Source organism: Equus quagga, chromosome 10 (genome assembly GCF_021613505.1).
Source record: "Equus quagga isolate Etosha38 chromosome 10, UCLA_HA_Equagga_1.0, whole genome shotgun sequence".
Lineage (NCBI taxonomy): Eukaryota > Metazoa > Chordata > Mammalia > Perissodactyla > Equidae > Equus > Equus quagga.
This window is the reverse complement of record NC_060276.1, coordinates 69525215-69539565: the sequence shown is the minus strand read 5'-3', so window position 1 is coordinate 69539565 and position 14351 is coordinate 69525215. Positions and strand designations below refer to the sequence as shown.

The window sequence follows — 14351 nt, the reverse complement described above, 5'->3', positions numbered from 1 at the left end:
TCTAGAAGCCTTATGGTTTCAGGTCTCAGCTTTAGGTCTTTGATCCATTTTGAGTTTATTTTTGTGAATGGTAAAAAGGAATGGTCAATTTTCATTCTTTTACATGTGGCTTTCCAGTTTTCTCAGCACCTTTTGTTGAAAAGACTTTCTTTTCTCCATTGTATGCCCTCAGCTCCTTTGTCGAAGATTTGCTGTCCATAGATGTGTGGTTTTATTTCTGGGCTTTCAATTCTGTTCCATTGATCTCTGCACCTGTTTTTGTACCAGTACCATCCTGTTTTGATTACTGTAGCTTTGTAGTATATTTCGAAGTCAGGGATTGTGATGCCTCCAGCTGTGTTCTTTTTTCTCAGGATTGCTTTAGCAATTCAGGGTCTTTTGTTGCCCCATATGAATTTTAGGATTCTTTGTTCTATTTCTGTAAAGAACGTCATTGGGATTCTGATTGGGATGGCATTGAATCTGTAGATTGCTTTAGGTAGAATGGACATTTTAACTATGTTTATTCTTCCAATCCATGTGCATGGAATGTCTTTCCATCTCTTTATGTCATCATCCATTTCGTTCAGAAAAGCCTTTTAATTTTCGTTGTATAAGTCTTTCGCTTCCTTAGTTAAGTTCACCCCAAGGTATTTTATTCTTTTTGTTGTGATTGTGAATGGTATTGTGTTCTTGAGTTCTTTTCCTGTTAGTGCCTTATTAGAGTATAGAAATGCTACTGATTTATATAAATTGATTTTATGCCCTGCAACTTTGCTGTAGTTGTTGATTACTTCTTAAAGTTTTCCAATGGATTCTTTGGGGGTTTTCTATATATAACATCATGTCGTCTGCAAACAGCAAGAGTTTCACTTCTTCCCTCCCTATTTGGATTCCTTTTATTCCTTTTTCTTGCCTAATTGCTCTGACCAAAACCTCCAGTACTATGTTAAATAAGAGTGGTGATAGAGGGCATCCTTGTCTCATTCCTGTTTTCAGGGGCATGGCGCTCAGTTTTTGCCCATTGAGTATGATGTTGGCTGTGGGTTTGTCATATATGGCCTTTATCATGTTGAGGTAGTTCCCTTCTATCCCCATTTTGTTCAGAGTTTTTATCATAAATTGCTGTTGGATCTTGTCAAATGCTTTCTCTGCATCTATTGAGATAATCATGTGGTTTGTATTCCTCAGTTTGTTGATGTGGTATATCATGTTGATTGATTTGCAGATGTTGGACCATCCCTGTGTCCCTGGTATGAATCCCACTTGATCATGATGTATGATCCTTTTGATGAATTGCTGAATTTGGGTTGCCAAAATTTTGTTGAGGATTTTTGCATCTATGTTCATCAGTGATGTTGGACTGTAGTTCTCCTTTTTTGTGCTGTCCTTATCAGGCTTTGGTATCAGCATGATGTTGGCCTCATAGAATGTGTTAGGAAGTGTTCCATCTTCCCTAATTTTTTGGAATAGCTTGAAAAGGATAGGTATTAAATCCTCTCTGAAAGTGTGGTAGAATTCCCCAGGAAAGCCATCTGGGCCTGGGGTTTTATTCTTTGGGATGCTTTTGATTGCTGTTTCAATCTCTTTCCTTGTGATTGGTCTGTTCAAATTGTCTGCTTCTTCTTGACTAAGCTTTGGGAGATTGTAGGAGTCCAAGAATTTGTCCATTTCCTCTAGGTTATCCATTTTGTTGGCATATGGTTTTTCATAGTATTCTCTTATAATCCGTTGTATTTCTGCAGAGTCTGTTGTTATTTCTCCTCTTTCATTTCTGATTTTGTTTATTTGAACTTTCTCTCTTTTGTGTCTTTCTAAGTCTGGCTAGGGGTTTGTCAATTTTATTTATCTTCTCAAAGAACCAGCTCTTTGTTTCATTGATCCTTTCTACTGCCTTTTTCGTTTCAAAAGCATTTATTTCTGCTCTGATTTTTATTATTTCTCTCCTTCTGCTGACTTTGGGCTTTGTTTGTTCTTCTTTTTCTAATTCAGTTAGGTGTAGTTTAAGATTGCTTATTTGGGATTCTTCTTGTTTGTTAAGATGTGCCTGTATTGCGATGAATTTTCCTCTAAATACAGCTTTTGCTGTATCTCATATGAGTTGGTATGGCATGTTATCATTTTCATTTGTCTCCAGGTATTCTTTGATTTTTTCTTTAATTTCTTCAATGATCCATTTCTTATTCAATAGCATGTTGTTTAGTCTCCACATCCTTGTGCCTTTCTTAGCTTTTTTCTTGTAATTAATTTCTAGCTTTATAGCATTATGATCGGAGAAGATGCTTGTTATTATTTCAATTTTTTTAAATTTGTAGAGGCTTGCCTTGTTTCCCAACATATGGTCTATCCTTGAGAATGTTCCATGCGCACTGGAGAAGAACGTGTATTCTGCTGTTTTTGGATGGAGTGTTCTGTATATGTCTATTAACTCTATCTGTTTTATCTTTTCGTTTAGCTCCACTGTTTCTTTGTTGATTTTCTGTCTGGATGATCTGTCCATTGATGTCTGTGTGGTACTATTATTGTGTTATTTTTGATATCTTCTTTTAGGTTTGTTAATAGTTGCTTTATGAACTTTGGTGCTCCTGTGTTGGGTGCATAGATATTTATAAGCGTTATTTCTTCTTGATGAAGTGTCCCTTTGACCATTATATATTGGCCCTCTATGTCTCTCTTTACCTGCTTTATCTTGAAAACTGTTTTGTCTGATATAAGTATTGTGTGTGACACCTGCTTTCTTTTGTTTGCTATTAGCTTCGAGTATTGTCTTCTACCCGTTCACTCTGAGCCTGTGTTTGTCCTTGGAGCTGAGGTGTGTTTCCTGCAGGCAAGAAATTGTTGGATCTTATTCTTTAATCCATCTTGCCACTCTATGCCTTTTTATTGGAGAGTTCAATCCGTTTACATTGAGGGTGATTATTGATGCATGAGGGCTTAATGCTGTCATTCTGTTGCTCCTTTTCCAGTTTTCCTGTGTTTCCTTTGTTTCTCGTCCTGTGTGTTTTAGCCTACCCATTGACTTCTGCAATTTCTTATGCTGGGTTTCTTAGAGTTTTCCTTATTTATGTTTTGTGTCTCTGTTCCGTTTTTTACTTTGGTGGCTACCCTGAAGTTTGTGTTCAAAATCTCATGTATAACATAGTCCATTTTCTGGTGGTCTCTAACTTACTTAGCCTAGACTGATTTGATTCTCCATATTTCCCTTTACCTTATTGAGTATTTTGATGATAGCTTTTTTGAACGCATCTTTACTTAGTTTACCTATTTCCAAGTGCTCAAGACATACTTCTGTATTTTTACTCTTTTCCTTTTGGACTGGAGTTTTTATAAATTCCTGCATGGTAGAGGAGCGGGTTTTGCGCATGATGCTATTATTTGGTTGCAGTTACAGCCTGTTGCCAGTAGATGGGGTCGAGCTCGCGTGTTCTGAGCCATCTGCCTTGAGTTGCGATGGCAGCGCGCAGCGCAGGTTGGGGAGGAGGGGCACTTTCTCTTGCACGCCGACCTGTATTCGGGTCAGCTCTTGCTCTCTGATCTCCCGGGGCTCTGGCTTGCTGGGGTTCCCCCACACGAAAGCTTTCCCCCATTAGCGGGTTTCCACTGCACGGGTGGTGGGAGTCCTGGATGATCCCCAGATGCACGGACCCTCCCCTGGTCCTTCCCTCACCCACGGCAGTGATCCCAGTCTCTAGGGGAGGGAGCGAAGTTCTCTCTTACCCTGTTCCAGCTCCTCCAAGGGGGGCTCCAGCCTCTCCGCCCTCCGTCCTCTGGCTGCTGTGGGTCTCCGACAATCTCTGTCATTAGGATTTTTTTTTTTGGTCAGAAAGCAGTTGCTCTTTTTGGTTGTAATTTGGAGGGGAGAGAGTCCCAGGTGAGCCCACGCCACCATGTTGCTGATGTCACCCCTAAGACCCTATAATAATATTTTCATAAGTATGTTTTCTATAAGTGTATACATACACACACGTGTTATTGCCAATTTAAATATGCAGGGTAACTTTAAAGCAATGAGATTGATTTTCATTAGTTATACTGAAGTGGCTCAATATTTTTCATGGAAAACAACTCTTGCATGTTTAGAAAGCCTCTCTGATACAGCCCTACCTAACCTGTCTCTGCTTCTTTGTATCATTTCAGTACTGGTCTAGGGCCTGCATATAATCTTCTTGGCTGCGAATCACTCAGCCAGCCAGTTTCCTTTCATCTTTTTTGTTTATAAGAACATGAAGGAGTCTGTTCATGGGATTTTCCCAATCTTGGAAACTACGAAACTTGAGTTTCTAGAATTCATTTCCTAAATGCATGCAGAACTGCAGTTGCTATTGAATACCTAAGTTTGAAAGTTCTGATTATAAGAATGTTTGTGCAGCTCTTTACAGTTTACAAAAGGTCATTATTTTTTATCTTATTTTGATCTTCCCAACAACCCTGTAAGATAGGTGGTGTCGTTAATTGTTTATACAGATAGGGAAACTCTTGGGGGTCCCCAAGACCACCTCCAGGTTCATTGATTTACCAGAGAACTCACAGGACTCAGGATATAGTCATACTCGTGGCTATGATTTATTACAGTGAAAGGATACAAAGCAAAATCAGCAAAGGGAAAAGGCACATGGTGCAAAGTCTGAAGGAAACTAGGTGCAAGCTTCCAAGAGTCTTCTGGCAGTGGGGTCACACAGGATGCACTTAATTCCTCCAGCAATGGGTTGTGACAGCATGTGTGAAATGTTATCTATCAGGGAAGCTCCCTTGAGCCTAAAAGTCCAGGGTTTTTACCAGAGTTCGTTCTTGTAGGCATTCTCTGCCTAGCATGTACCAAAATTCTAGACTCCCAGAAGGAAAGCATGTGATTAGGATAAATCATATTTTTTGTGCAGTTTAGGCATAATGAGCCACTCTTATCAGTTAGGGAATGGTGAGAACCCTACCAGAATTCAGGTTCCCAGACATGAGCCAAGGGCCAGCCTTGCAAGCAGACCTTTTGAAGGATGGCAGTCTCAGGCTTGCTGTATTAATAACTCTTTTCTGCACAGAAACTGAGGCTAAAAGAGATGTAGTGACTTTCCTTAAGATATTTAGATAATAAGCACTGGACTCAAAGTTCAAACCCAGGCCTTTGGATTCCAAGTCCATACTTTTCCCTCTATATGACTTTTATCTCCATCAAATCAAGTACAAATATTTTTTAGTGTACAGTTGAAGTGGTCATATTGAATACATAGTTCCCTAAGTTGTGGAATGTTGAAGTGATTTTCTTCCTATGCCTTGTAATACTTTCTTTCTCTCTGACCTATAATGTTTCTAGGATAACATAAAAAATCTAGAATTGGAAGTAATCAATCTGCAAAAGGAAAAGGAAGAATTGGTTCTTGAACTTCAGACAACAAAGAAGGATATCAACCAAGCCAAGTAAGAATAAAGTCAATAAATATTATTTCAAGTCCTTATTAATGTGTGAGGAGCTGTAGAGGAAATAGAGAAGTAAAAGAGCCATTTCCTGCTCCTACAGAATTTAAACTTAGGTTTGGAGAGGAGACCTAAACAAAAGAAAAGTTAGATAATTGAGATTTTAAATATTATCTCATGATGATAGTAAAAGAATGCTATAACACAGTATGTGATTAGTGGCCAAATAAATTTCTTAGGCAGTAATTGCTTTAAGAGTTCAGAGACAGGAGATATTAGTTCAGGCTGGCATGATCAAGGAAGGCTTTATAAAAAGTTAGCATTTGAGCTGGAGTTTGAAAGAATATCAGACCTACCAGACAGCAACAGTTTCTTTGTCCCTGCACTGATGATAAATTAGCTTGTGAATAGAATTAATGTCCAGGCTAGTATTAAAAAATCAATCTAGCCATCCCTTACTTAAGAATAAAATCAAGAGATGAGGCTGGCTCCATGGCCAACTGGTTAAGTTCACGCGCTCTGCTGCAGCGGCCCAGGGTTCGGATCCTGGGCGTGGACGTGGCACCGCTCGTCAGGCCATGTTGAGGCGGCGTCCCACATCCCACAACTAGAAGGACCTGCAACTAAGATATACAACTATGTACAGGGGGCGTTTGGGGAGATAAAGCAGGAAAAAAAACCAAAAAAAGGTTGGCAACAGTTTTTAACCCAGGTGCCAATCTTAAAAAAAAAAAAAAGAAGAAATCCAAGAGAGATAACCAGAATATCCTTCTTTCCCTCAGACCTCTGCCTTATTGTCTATTCAACCTTCTTTTTACTCAGTGACTGTTATGTCTCTCTGTTAAGTCTAAAGTTCATGTTCTTAAAAGTTATGCTGAATGTTTACTTTCTATCTCAGACTTGTGTAACAATCATCAGAATTATTCCTTACAGCTAAAATGATGTGAAATGCCTTCAAAGAACCATCCTTTTAACACAGAGTGTTAGGGGAGTGGTATATTGAGGCAATTGTATTGTTTTATACTCAAAAACTTTGTTGTTTTCCTCTTTGTATTCAACTCCCATTTTTGAGACAGTTTTGGTTGTTTGGGCGGTATTCATTATTTAAAGATGGCTATGTGACTGGTCACCTTCTTTATAAGTATCAGGGTTGTGAACCTGGGAATCTAATATCATGTCTTTTGAAGTCAGGCTTTGCTGCTGCTGGTCTTCATTCCTATAGCATCTGTTTTTAGGTTAAGTGAGCGCCGCCGCAAACGTCTTCAGGAGCTAGAGGGTCAAATAGCTGATCTGAAGAAGAAACTGCATGAACAGTCCAAGCTTCTGAAGCTGAAAGAATCCACAGAGCATACAGTCTCCAAACTGAACCAGGAGATACAAGTAATAAACTCTTATCCTTGTGTTTACCCTATTGACACTTACAAGCATAGGTGTTCCATTTTGGATTACACTACAGAGGTGTTTTGTAGGACATTGTGCTAGTAGTCATCTAGAATATGAATAATAAAACCCTGCTTTGATATTCAGAGTTTAATTTTAGATTCTCAGAAACCAAAGGGCAAAGATACCTTAATGTTTAATGGTGATATCCTGACCACCTTCCATGATCGTGTGGAATAATTTTGTAAAGTAGTTGCAACATGACAGAGACCTAGAGAAAATTTTCACTTATTGAATGTTCAACTTCTGGCATGTGCAAAGTGGTGATTACAGGCCACTTGTACTGAAACCTTTAGAATACAATCGTTGCTAGGTGGATTTGTCCTTGAGGCTTAGTAGAGATTTACTTGAAATTTCATTTATATACAGTCAATTTAGGGCTGAATTTAGCATATAGGTACATTTTTTCTTTTATTTCTTCAGAGTGTTCATTTGTGTATTCTATACTTAGAAACCCTATGCAGGTATAGCAAGGAGTATTGCAAGCCTAATCAGAAAATCTTTTGGCAGCCCTCTCAGCTTAGCTCTGGGTTTTCTCTCTTCTTAGTGGTTAGTCTATCCATCTGCACATCAGTCTAGGATAAGTACAGATGACTAATACTTGTACTGGTTTTTGTTTTTACAGGTGATGAAAAACCAGCGGGTACAGTTAATGCGTCAGATGAAAGAGGATGCCGAGAAGTTCAGACAGTGGAAGCAACAAAAAGACAAAGAAGTAATCCAGTTAAAAGAACGAGTAAGTAACTATAACTTCTCAAAGGCCTACCTAATAAACCCTTCTCAGGGCTGACTAACATTAAAGCTTCTCTTCAAACAACTGGTGTCTCTAAAAATGTGACACATTCATGAATTTAACAGCTATTTATGAAACATCTGTTATGTGCAAGGTATTATCCACTAGATGCCATGGAAAACAGAAAGATAAATCATATGTGAGCTCTGTCCTTGAAGAATGTCTTGTCTAAAGGGGAAGGTGAGACATAAGCATGGTTTTCTCCAATACAAGGAATAAAGAGATCTGTGCTTTACAAATGGTCTAAAATACCAAAGTAATTAAGAAAAGGAAGCATACTTCCAGTTAGAGTGAAAAGATGATAGCTGAACGGGCCTTGAATAATAAGGAGGATTTTGATAGAGATAAGTGCAGACATTCTAGATAGATGCAATAGCAGGAGCAAAGACACAGAGATGACAACTTTGTAGGTATATTCAAGGAATGGCAAATTCTCCAGGTTGGATGAAGGATAGTAGTAGAAGATTCCATTGTTAAGACAAGTTGAAGCTGGATTGTTAAAGATCCAAGAAGTTTGAACTTTATTTTGTTAGCAGGGTAAAGATTTTTAAGGTTTTTGAGAAACAAAGTGATGTCAGCAAACTACAGCTTAAGCAAGATGCATGTGGGAATAATATGTAGAACTGAAGTATTGAGAAACTGGAGGCCAGAATACAAGTTGGGAAGATATTGCATCATCCAGAAAGATAGTAAGGGCCTGACTTAGAGTAACAAGAATTAGAGTAGTAACTATGTTCTTGGAAAGGACAATGATTTGGGGAAATTCTAGAGTTGACCAGAATGTGATATGTTGTGTCAAGAAATAGGGAGAGAAGTACTTTCAGAATGGTGGCATGAGGAGCTTTGTGGACTCTCTTCCCAGCAAAAGAAGCACAACTGGTAAAATTTATAAAAACAAGCATTAAAAGTCTCTGGAAATTGTCCTAAGGGCATACAGCAAATAAACAATATTTCAAGGAAATCTACTAAATCTCAGTAAGAAGAGCAAGAGTCTGTGGCATTTGAGCTACAACCAACTCCCTCCCTTCTCCCCCTAGCTCCCTATCTATGGCTGTGGTTTCTTCTATTTCATCCCCCACAGCTCCATGTTTCTAAAGCTCTATTTCAGGCAAGAGCAGCCAAGAGGTCTGGGGATGCCTTCTTCCACCCAGCCCCCACGCATAGGGAGGAAGTTCTATCCCTGCTGCAGATGGCCAGGAATACTGGGACCTGATTAATCCAACCCATCTAATCATAAGATGTACGTTCCATGTGAGGAGACGCAAGCCAGGAAAAATAGGATATACTGCCCTTGCCCAGCACCCTACTCATAGAACAGAGATGTCACTCAGAGAAATGGGCTGCTGTCCCCACCCCCAGTTCCTGAGCAGCGATGCACAGGTTCTGGCTGGGGGAGAGGCAGGCCATAGGAGCTGCCATAGGAATTCAGCCCTCCCTAAGGGGACCAACTTTATTTGGGGACAGAGTTTGGGGAAGTTAAACCTAAAGATGCTGTCAAAAACGATGTAAATTTTGCTGGTGAGCAATTGAGAGGAGACCTGGTAGCTTGATGAGAAAAATAAGTGAAACAACAATAAAAATATTCAAAGATATAATGGCTGAAAACTTTCTAAATTTGATGAAAAAATAATCTACACATCCAAGAAGCTCAATGAACTCCAAGTAGGATAAATTCAAAGGCATCCATACCCAGACACATCATGTCAAAATGCTGAATGACAAAGACAAAAAAACTTGAAAGCAGCAAGAAAAGACAACTCATCCCATACAAAGAAATCCCCCCAAAATTAACAGCTGAATTCTCATCAGAAACAATGGAGGCCAGAAGGCAGTGGGACAACATATTCAAAGTGCTAAAGAAAAATGCTATCAACCAAGAATCTTATAGACAGCTAAGTTTTCTTTCAGAAATAAAGACATTCCCAGATAAACAAAAGCTGAGTGAATTTGTTTTTAGCAGGCCTACCTTACAAGGAATACTAAAGAACTTAAGACTGAAAGCAAGGGATACCAGACAGTAATTTGAATTTGCACACACACACACACACACACAAACAAAACACAAAAACAAAGAGTGCCAGTAAAGGTATTATGTAGGTAATTCTAAAAGAGAGTGTAATTGCATATTTCTTCTCCTTTCTTCTCTTAACTGATTTAAAAAGGAATTATATAAAATAATATGTATATAATTGTATTGATGGGCCTATAACATATAGAAGTGTGATATATTTGACAATAACAGCACAAGGAGGTGGCTGGGAGCAAAGTTGTATTTGAGTAAGGAAATGATATCAGATGGTAACATGAATCTACAGGAAGAAATAACGAGAACCAGAAATGGTAAAATAAGAACAAATTCTATAAATATATATGTGTAAATATATATTTACTCTCCTATCATCTCAGCTTGTTTAAGGATGTAAATTATATAAAGTAATAATTATAATAATGTATTTTTGGATTACATATAATATACATAATAATAATAGCACACAAAAAGGGAAAGAACAGAGCTATATAGAAATAACATTGTTAGGGGCTGGCCCCATGGCGCAGCGGTTAAGTGCGCATGTTCTGCTTTGGCAGCCCAGGGTTCGCCAGCTCAGATCCTGGGTGCAGACATGGCACCGCTTGGCAAGCCATGCTGTGGTAGGCATCCCACATATAAAGTAGAGAAAGATGGGCACAGATGTTAGCTCAGGGCCAGTCTTCCTCAGCAAAAAGAGGAGGACTGGCAGCAGTTAGCTCAGGGCTAATCTTCCTCAAAAAAAAAAAAAAAGAAAGAACATTTTTATATCTCACTAGGATTAAGTTAATATAAATCGGAAGGAGATTCAGATAAGATGTTTATTATAAGCACTAGAGCAATCACGAAGAAAATAACTCAAAAATATAGTGAAATAATCATTAAAGGAATTAATATGCTACAAAATATTCATATTCCCTTAATGTAAAAGAAAGCGGTAAAGGAGAAATGAAGGAACAAAAATGACATAAGACGTAGAAAATGAAAAATAAACTTGAAAACATAAATCCAGCCATATTAATAATAACGTAATGTGAATGGATTAAACAATCTAATCAAAGGGTAGAGATTGTCAGGCTGGATTAAAAAGCCAAGATCTATAACAAGATATGCTGTCTATAGAAGACACATAATGGATTCAAAAATACAAATAAGTTGAAAGTAAAAGAATGGAAAAAGATCTACCATTCAAACATCAACCATAAAAGAGCTGAAGCGGCTATACAGACAAAACACACTTTAAAACACAAATGTTACTAGAAATAAAGAGGAACATTTTATAATGATAAAAGAGTCTATCCATCAAGAAGATGTAACAATTATAAAAAATATATGCACCCAACAACAGAGCCCCAAAATACATGAAGCAAACACAGAAATGAAGGGAGAAATAGACAAATCAACAATAATATTTGGACATTTCAATACCCCACTTTCAATGATGGATAGAAAAACTAGGCACAAGATGACCAAAGATAGCAAAGACTTCAACAATAGTATGAACTAACTATACCTTTAAAATTTAAAAGGATTGAAACAGAAAAAGTATATTTTCCAACCACATGAAATGAAATGAGAAATCAGGGGCTGGCCTGGTGGCACAGCAGTTAAGTATGCATGTTCCCACTTCGATGGCCCGGGGTTCACCAGTTTGGATCCCAAGTGCGGACATGGCACCACTTGGCAAGCCATGCTGTGGTAGGCGTCCCACATATAAAGTAGAGGAAGATGGGCACGGATGTGAGCTTAGGGCCAGTCTTCCTCAGGAAAAAGGGGGGATTGGCGGCAGATGTTAGCTCAGGGCTAATCTTCCTCAAAAAAAAATCAGTAACAGAAATTTGAGAAATTCACAAATATGAACAAATTAACACAGTCCTAATTAAATAATGGGTTACAGAAGAAATCACAAGGAAAATTTGAGATGAATAAAAACAAAGATACAGCATACCAAAACTTATGGGTTGCAGCTAAAGCAGTGTTTAGAGGGAAATTTATACTTCTGAATGCCTGTATTAAAAATGAATATATATCTCAAAGCAATAACCTAGGCTTCTACTTTCAAACACAAAAAAAGAAGACCTTAACCCAAAGCTAGCAGAAGGAAGGAAATATTAAAGGTTAGAGAGGGGGCCAGCCCCGTGGCTGAGTAGTTATGTTCACGTGCTCCACTTTGGCGGCCCAGGGTTTCGCTGGTTTGGATCCTGGGTGCAGACATGGCACTGCTCATTAGGCCATGCTCAGGCAGCATCCCACGTGCCACAACTAGAAGGACCCACAACTAAAAAATATACAACTATGTACTGGGCGGATTTGGGGAGAAAAAGCAGAAAAAGAAAAAAAGAAGATTGACAACAGTTGTTAGCTCAGGTGCCAATCTTTAAAAAGAAAAAAAAAAGGTTAGAGAATAAATTAATGAAATGGAGACTAGAAAAACAATAGAGAAAAATCAATGAAACCAAAAGTTGGTCCTTTAAAATGATGACAAATACTGACAAACCTTTGGTAGGCCTAATAAGAAAAAAAGAGAAGATTCAAATTACTAAAATTAGGAGTGAAAGAGGGGACATCACTAGTAGTGATGAATCCTTTCCGAAGGAAATTAATCCTGATGATGAATCCTGAATCCTTTCAGAAGGAAAAGATTATAAGAGAATACTATGAACAACTGTATGCCAACAAATTAGATAGCCTAGATGAAATGGAAAAATTCTTGGGAAGATAAAAACTGCCAAAACTGACTCAAGAAGAAATAGAAAATCTTTACAGACCTATAACAAGAGATTAAGTTAGTAGTTTAAAACTTTCCAGAAAGAAAAGCCCAGGCCCAGATGGCTTCACTAGTGAGTTCTATCAGAACTTTAAAGAAGAAATAATACCAATTTTTCAGAAACTATTCCGAAAAACAGAAGCAGAGGGAACACTTCCCAACTCATTCTTTGAGGCCAGTATTTCCCTGATACCAAAACCATACAAAGACATTCCAAAAAAAGAAAACTATAGACCCATATCTCTTATGAATATAGGTGTGAACAATCTTCAACATAATACTGACAAACTGAATCCTAAAATGTATAAAACAATGATACAACATGACCAAGTAAGGTTTATCTGAAAAAACGCAAGCCTTCTTTAACATCTGAAAATCAATTAATGTAATACACTATATGAGTAAAATAAAGGGCAAGAACCACGCGATCATCTCAATAGACACAGAAAAAGCATTTGAGAAAACCCAACTTACTTTCATGATAAAAACACACAATAAACTAGAAGTAGAAGGGAACTTCCTCAACCTGATAAAGGGCATTTATGAAAAACCTGCAGCTGACATCATACTTAATGGTGAGAGACAGAATACTGTCCCCCTAAAATCAGAAGCAAGACAAGAATATCTGCTCTCACAACTTCTATTCAACATAGTCCTGGAGGTTCTAGCCAGGGCACTTAGGCGAGAAAAATATATAAAAGGCATCCAGATTGGAAAGGAAGAAGCAAAACTATCTCTGTTAGCAGATGACATGATCTTGTATTTAGGAAACCCTACAGAATCTACTAAAAAACTATTAGAACTAATACATAAATTTAGCAAGGTTGCAGGATATAAGTTCAATGTATAAAAATCAGCTGTATTTCTATACACTAGCAACTAACAATTTGAAAATGAAATTAAACAATTCCATTTATAATAGCATCAATAAGAATAAAATACTTAGGAATAAACTTAAAACAAGTGTAAGACATATTAAAACCTTCAAAACATCATTGAATTAGTTAAAGATCTAAATAAATGGAAAGATAACCTGTGTTCACGGATGGGAAGACTTAATATTCTTGAGATGGAATGCTCCCCAGATTGTTCTACAGATTCAATACAATCTCAATCAAAATTTCATCTGGCTTATTTGCAGAAATTCACTCGCTGATCCTAAAATTCATATAAAAATACAAGTGATCCCGAATAGTCATAACAATCTTGAAAGAGAAGACTGAATTTGGAGATGTCACATTTCCTGATTGCAGCACATCTATCACCTCCCATAGTTACCCCCCCTTTTTTTTAGTATAGTGAGAACACCTAAGATCTACTCTTTTAGCATATTTCAAGTATACAATACAGTATTATTAACTATAGTCACTATGCTATATATAGATCAATTCCCAGAACTTATTCATCTTATAACTGAAAGTTTGTACCCTTTGACCAACCTTTCCCCATTTTCCACACTCCTCAGTCCCTGGTAACCACCATTCTACTCTCTGGTTCTTTGAGTTCGACTTCTTTAGATTCCACATATAAGTGAGATTATATGGTATTTTTATTTCTCAGTGTGGTTTATTTCACTTACCATAATGATCTCCAGGTTCATCCATTGTTGTCGCAAATGGCAGAATTTCCTTCTTGTTTATGGCTGAATAATATTCCATTATAGAGAGAGAGAGATACACATGCCACATTTTCTTTATCCATGCATCTGTCAACAAACACTTAGGTTGTTTCCATATCTTGGTTATTGTGAATAATGCTGCAATGAGTATGGGAGTGAAGATATCTCTTCAAGATACTGACTTCGTTTCCTTTGGATATATACCCAGTAATGAGATTGCTGGCTTGTACAGTAGTTCTATTTTTAATGTTTTGAGGAAGCTCCATACTGTTTTCCATAATGACTGTATCATTGAAAGACTCTTTAGTTTTATTTTAGCTAG

General features: G+C 37.7%; 1 protein-coding gene across 4 annotated transcripts in view; it reads left to right on the top strand.

Moving 5' to 3' along the window:
• The window catches only part of KIF4A (kinesin family member 4A), a 123517-nt gene that overhangs the window by 82669 nt on the left and 26497 nt on the right, over window positions 1–14351 (top strand). For all 4 annotated transcript variants that reach the window (XR_006890378.1, XM_046673903.1, XM_046673905.1 and 1 more), the window contains exons 16-18: window positions 5285–5388; window positions 6621–6765; window positions 7451–7561. Coding sequence is in view for 3 of the 4 variants with exons in the window: in XM_046673903.1 (XP_046529859.1) it covers window positions 5285–5388; window positions 6621–6765; window positions 7451–7561 (360 nt within the window). In the remaining variant the exon portion in view is untranslated. The remainder of the gene's footprint in view (window positions 1–5284; window positions 5389–6620; window positions 6766–7450; window positions 7562–14351) is intronic.